Below are 7024 nucleotides of genomic sequence, written 5' to 3' on the forward strand. Positions count from 1 at the left end.
TCCACTGTAAAGATACATAATTAGTTTTCGATACACTTTTTTCGATTTCAAGTCCGTCGAGATATATAATTAGCTTCCGATACATCTAACAAAATACATAATTAGTTGAGATTTTAGTAATTATATTGTAATTACAAAAAATAGCGTAAATATAATAAATTAATATATATATATATATATGTATATGAAATCTAGAATTAACGAAGTAGAGAAGCTACTACTTAGAGCACATGATAGAGATCAAGCTTTAAAAAATACACAGGTTTATCTATTAAAAAGATCTAAGGTTAAGTTAAAGAAATACATACTTTATACTGTCTAATGAGTTATTATACTATTTTCTTAAATGAAAAAACATTAGTTACTATTTTAAAAGTGATAAAATTAAATAAAGATTTACAAGAAAAAATTTTTGAAAAAATTATAGATCATCTTGTTCAAGAACAACCTGCTCTTTATCCATAATATTTAGGTGGATCCCTAAACCTAATTTTGTCATAATTAGGTGGTATGCACCCCATTCTTCTACACTTTAAATGTATTATTAATTTTGTCCCAATACTAGAGATCAAAGTAATTAAATAATTTAATCTATCAGGGTCTTCTTTTGTTTCACTTATTCTTTTATATTTTAAATAGTTACTATTTAGAGCTCTTTTGACTTCTTTGAAATCCTGAATATTTCACTAAAAGATGCAAATTTTAATGAAGCTGTCAACTTTGTATGTTACATAACATGCAAAGAAAAGACAATAGAATAGGCACACAAATTTACTGTGAAGACACAGAAGCAGCATCTCAATGGAGATGTTACGAAAATCCTTCAAAAAGAAAAAGGAAAACCAAAGGATTAATTAAAAGGAAAAATATATACACATGTATACGTTAAATATACACGTCTATAGAAGATATATACATGTGTATACGCACTATTCAATGTATATATCTACTACTTATAAAATATACTACAATATATATACATTATAATATATATAGATATACTTATACACTAATTTATAAAACATATACACATGTATATGTTAAATATACACTTCTATAAAAGATATATACACGTGTATACGCACCATTCAATGTATATATACTACTACTTATAAAATATACTACAATATATATACATTACAATATATATAGATATACTTATATACTAATTTATAAAACATATACACATGTATATGTTAAATATACACTTCTATAAAAGATATATACACGTGTATACGCACCATTCAATGCATATATACTACATATAAAATATACTACAATATATATATACATTACAATATATATACTACATATAAAATATACTACAATATATATATACATTACAATATATATAGATATACTTATATACTAGTTTATAGAATATATACACATATATACATTAAATATACACTTCTATAGAAGATATATACACGTGTATACACACCATTCAATATATATATACTACTACTTATAAAATATACTACATTATATATACATTACAATATATATAGATATACTTATATACTAATTTATAAAATATATACACATGTATACGTTAAATATACACTTCTATAGAAGATATCCAATTTATAAAACATATATACATGTATACGTTAAATATACACTTCTATAGAAGATATATACACGTGTATACGCACCATTCAATGTATACTACTACTTATAAAATATACTACATTATATATACATTACAATATATATAGATATACTTATATACTAATTTATAAAACATATACTCATGTATACGTTAAATATACGCTTCTATAGAAGATATATGCACAAATATACAAAACATATGCTACTTAATATAATAAATTAATAATATTTGGTAGTAAATTAATAATATATTAGAAGTAAATTTTTAATTTAAAGTATAAAACTAGAAATTCAATTTAAAATTTTAAATCGTTAAATGAAAAAATATAAAAAGCAAGGACTAAGGAGTGAATGAATTTGGAAAATTTTATTGATTGCAAAATGATACAAAATTTATAATTTACATGAATGAAAAATCTACAAATTATGCATCATTTTTTCCAACTCATTCATGTTAATATTAACGGGAACTTGCATAGGATAGTCGAAGTCAACGGGGGGAAAATCATGCATTGGACTTGATTTTGCTGAGTTCTCCCGTGAAGTCATAATTTCTTCAAGTTTCAGCTCGTCGCTCGTCGCTCGGCTTCGGTTCCATTCCTTGGTTTTTTCTTTCCGCGCTAATCCAATCTCTGAGGCAAACTAGAACATTCATTGCATTGCTCCCCAATGAGTGTCGGTTGTCTCCAAGTTGCTGTCGTCCCTGACTAAAGGCGCTCTCTGATGCAACGGTTGCCATTGAAACATTCAAGATATCTCTAGCTAATCTTGAGCACAGGATATTGTGTTTCATTACTCCTCCACCAATCCAACGTGTTGATCCATCGTCTACGATCCTCTGGTGCCGTCCAAAGATAATATTTCAGCTCTTCCCGATAAGTTGATGTGTAAGTTCTCTCATCAACACTGTTCCAACAATTTAAATCATAAAACGAATCAGAAAAACCACTATGTGCCTGCCTTTTAGAAGATGATGGCTCCTCGGGATGATGAGGAGCGACAATTGGAGTGATATTTGTAGGTACAGCTAAATCAAATAAATCAGCATAGTTATTATATAATTTTTCTATGTAATTCTTTGCATCAGCCGTAGCCGTCCACAAATTAGGTTGTACTTGTTCAGAATCATGGTTAGTATTTATTTCTAAGTTAGTATAAATAAGAGTACTAAAGTGGCACATATTATTATATTTCATGCACGGATTTAGCATAGCACCAACCAAGGGGAAATCGGGAAAAAATATTTTTTAAATTTCGTAAACATGGCGCCAACAACTTCTTTATAACCTTCTTTATCTGTCCCAAATTGAAATGACACATTGATTAAGAAAAACAATTAATAACATGATTAGTTTACCATAGTACCCCTATTAAATGATGTTTGCATTTTAATTTGAAGAAAAAATAATTAATGCAAAAGGTAAAACATGAAAAAAAAAAAAATTGTCTCTTATTGATTAATGAAAAAGTACAAGTAAAATGAGAAATTAAATTAGAAAATTTGGGACGAATAATTTGAGACGGGGGGGGGGGGGGGGGGGGTATTAATTAGCTCTTTCAAGTTTAAACCATCTCCATTAATGAAGTTTTTATGCTAAATGTCTCATCTTTACGATATTCAAGGTTTCTAACCATCAAAATTCATAATCTAGTTTATGAAATTCATGTTAGGAATCTTTAATTTATAGATTAGAAACAGCTCTAGGTCATATTAAAACACCCATGAGTATTCCCCAAAAGAATTCCACCATTAAATGTCTTTTTAAGAATTTGAAGATGTTGAAGAATTAAAAAACGACGAAAATATAATGGAAAAGCTTACTTCAACGAAGGAATTTCACCTTAAGCCTTAGGAAATCATCGGTTGGGGAATGAAATTTGGGGTTTTTGACTTAAAATACGGCTGAAGTTGATTTAAATACATCAGAATTTTCGCTACAGCGAAATCCCGCTTCAGCCCGGATAGTTCTCAGTAAACTAGTCAGAACTTTTTACTCCGAATTCGGATTGAGGAACGATTTGTTGTGTTGGAAATAGGACTCGGAGATCTTTAATTTAGTGGGTATTGGATTTTGTAACTCGTTATATTCTAAGAGATATGATCGTTTGAAGTTGACCCTAATAAAAACCCATATCGAAAATAAAGTTTTAAACTTAACTTTGTGTTTAGGATATTGTACGACCTTAATTAATAGCTAAAGAAATTTCAAACTAAGTTATTGATATTAGAACTCATGAATAATTAAATTCATCGGCTTGAGTCTATCTAGACACATCCGAAGGCTAAAATCTTCGCCGAAAAGTTTATGATGACATAATAAAAAAATATTGACTATTTTGGACACAAAAAATATGAACTTATCATGAATAATTTAGTAACGACAAAATGGGTCGTTACAATCATATACCAATTTATTTCTGTTCGTCCGCGAACGAACATTCAGTGGAGAAAAGCACGAGATTGAAATTAGAGAAACATTACTAATAGAGTTGCTTATAGTGCATCCTATTCACTCATTCGATATCCTTATCGACCAACCCACATTCTATACTCAATCATTCTATCAAAACTTTTTAAAATACGAAGATGTGGAGTCAAATATTTACACACGAATCATTTATTCTCCTTTCAACTGCCTAAGTCTGAACTTGACTTTAACGAAATCACTACAAAGATGGTTAAAAGATTCACCTTGAAGAAGATAAATATTTAAAAATACCTTCTTCTTTTTTTTCTACCGAAGCTCTAGAGCCCCAAATTCAATTCTGAAAAGTGCTACGAGGTGCTACATAAATATACTACTCAAATTTTCAACACTAGATAAGTCACATCTAATCCATCCAACACGCAAGCTCTCCTTGAGACACCTGACTCGATTTCTAGCCAAGACTATCCCATGAAGAATCTACATCTTGATCATATGCAAGTCACCTCACCATTTACAAGTCACATAACTTAGATACTCGCATGCACTCAATCAATACAACTAAATTTATTTTATAAAGCTAGCTTCAACATCTCACAGCCACTATCCCTTTTACCTCAAGATCACCTCACCGTTTCAAGCTTAGTGTTTAGGGTTTACTACTATATGTAGTGACAACACAACCTCTCACTCATTACAGTACAGGCTCACAACTATTAGACATAGAGATTCCACAGAATTAGAGCCTACAACACATTTTCCTCCACAACATTGTTAATATCCATCTAATCATCATACCTTGATCACTCAACAAGCAATATCCACCAAGTATCACCCAAGAAAAGATCAATCATGTCATTTAATAATTCATTTATTCTCCCATTCAGGATCATTCTTAATTATTTTATGAGTGTAACTAAGCCATATGATTTTGCATTACCACCATCAAGGGAATTACTATCCTCTAAAAATGTCATATATTAGTTATCTCTGTGGGACATGTAAATGCATAATTCAACCATAAGGTCAAGTCAATAATAATTTATCTTCTCAAGATTTTCCCTAATGCATAAACCCACAGCTAAATTTATGCCTAAGCAATCACTATCAGATAAACTGTTTAAATCGAACAGAGAGAGTAATTTATTTATTAGTTTAAATTTGTATAAAATATCATATATTATCAGATAAACTTGACCTGCTATTATAAGTCACCCAATTTTTTACCCACTGAAAAAGAGAATTGGATAACTTACCATCAAGTTTACTGTAGAGCATTTCGTAACGCACAAAACTTAAATTCGTTATTTATAACTAACCGTTTCAGTAGAGCGTTGGCTAATTCTCAAACATAATTATCCTGGCCAAGTCTTTCCTATAAATAAACTGCCTAGTTTCTCTTTGCAATATATCCATACAAATTTAAAACACAACCATTATTTTTTTCCGGTGTGTCCTTGTTTACTAGCCTCATTCAATCCCAAATTAATGGCTTCCTTTACAAACATGTTTTCTTTAATTGTGGTAATTATGACATTATTTTTCATCAACTCAGATAAAGCTTGTGCTGCAGATCCAGACATGCTTCAGGATATTTGTGTTGCTGATCTCAACTCAAGTAAGTGAAGTACTACATGAAATGCTAGTATTTTTCAAGATTTTTCCTATTGGATAAATATACTTATAATGATTTATGAACTTATAAGTAATTAATCTGATTGTGTATCAGACTTATGGGTGAATGGATTTCCATGCAAGAACGTGTTCTCTGCAGCCGATTTCGCGTCATTGGTTCTTTCTAGGCCTGGAGCCACCAATAACACATTTGGTTCCGCTGTCACTGCCGCAAACGTTCTGGGTGTCCCTGGCCTTAACACTCTTGGTGTGTCGATGGCTCGTATCGACTTTGCTTCTGGTGGCATTAACCCACCCCACCTCCACCCACGAGCCACTGAGATGATCTTCGTTTTACAAGGTGAATTGGATGTTGGTTTCTTTACCACAGCCAATGTCTTTGTTGCCAAACGCATTGTACAAGGAGAAGTCTTTGCTTTTCCAAGAGGACTTGTTCATTTTCAAAAGAACAATGGTGAAGTTACAGCAACTGTTATTTCTGCCTTCAATAGCCAGTTACCTGGTACACAAGCTATTGCAACAACGTTGTTTGGCTCTTCACCACCTGTCCCCAATGAGATCTTGGCTCAAGCATTCCAGATTGACACTGCGCAAGTTCAGCAGATTAAGTCAAAATTTGCACCCAAGTAGTTAAAAATTTTGTCATGTTTAATTTCTCGTTTGTTTGTTGGATGGTTGTTAGTTAGTGTTTGTTTTTTTTTTTCTCTAGATGTTCTTGTAAGTTGCAAGTATAATAAATAAAGAGAACTAAATGGTGGATGTGAATTTATGTATAAAGTGTTTAATTTTGCTGGTGGTGGATGTAGCCTTTCAACTATGAGGTAATATGCACCGTTAATTGTTGATATAGAGATAGATATACATGTAAAAATCTACTATTATATCTCAATGAGTATTAGATCTAAAGTTAGTATTGACAAACTACGTAAACTTTAGTTAAAATGTTCAAACCTTGTGAAGTTCATATATAAAACTTCAATTAAAAATGCCGGAACTAATTATCTTTAGTAAACTTCAGGCAAAACTGTCCGATATTTGCTCTTCACAAGGCCATACTTAATTCACACAAAAATATCTGAAGTCGGACATGAATTTTCAACTCCAATATCATACGTCTGATGTTAATTCCCAGAACGACTAAACTTGCAAAAATAAAAAATTTAAAACGGGCAAAAGTTAAATGATATCGCCAAAAGTAGTAGTACAAAAGATCAAAACCCAGTTGTAAAGGCACTAGCAAAGCTTAGGCTTGCTCTTACAAAACTATTTATTTGAGAAACACTTTTATAAAATATTTTTTCAAAAAAGTGCTTTTAAAAAATAGCAATTTGTGTTTGGTAAATTAATTC

General features: G+C 30.7%; 1 protein-coding gene across 1 annotated transcript; it reads left to right on the forward strand.

The window, feature by feature from the left end:
* Window positions 1-5464: 5464 nt before the first annotated feature.
* LOC107879839 (nectarin-1) lies at window positions 5465-6444 on the forward strand. Its single transcript, XM_047406032.1, has 2 exons — window positions 5465-5658; window positions 5770-6444. The coding sequence occupies exons 1-2, from the start codon at window positions 5529-5531 to the stop codon at window positions 6303-6305; spliced, it is 666 nt and encodes a 221-aa protein (XP_047261988.1). The 5' UTR covers window positions 5465-5528; the 3' UTR covers window positions 6306-6444.
* The last annotated feature ends 580 nt before the right edge of the window (window positions 6445-7024 follow it).

This window comes from Capsicum annuum, unplaced genomic scaffold, assembly GCF_002878395.1.
Source record: "Capsicum annuum cultivar UCD-10X-F1 unplaced genomic scaffold, UCD10Xv1.1 ctg83126, whole genome shotgun sequence".
Classification (NCBI taxonomy): Eukaryota; Viridiplantae; Streptophyta; class Magnoliopsida; order Solanales; family Solanaceae; genus Capsicum; species Capsicum annuum.

Coding starts and splice junctions, on each gene's coding strand:
- LOC107879839 (XM_047406032.1), top strand. CDS start 5,529: ATGGCTTCCTTTACAAACATGTTTTCTTTAATTGTGGTAATTATGACA. Junction 5,659..5,769: donor TGTTGCTGATCTCAACTCAA/GTAAGTGAAGTA, acceptor ATTGTGTATCAG/ACTTATGGGTGAATGGATTT.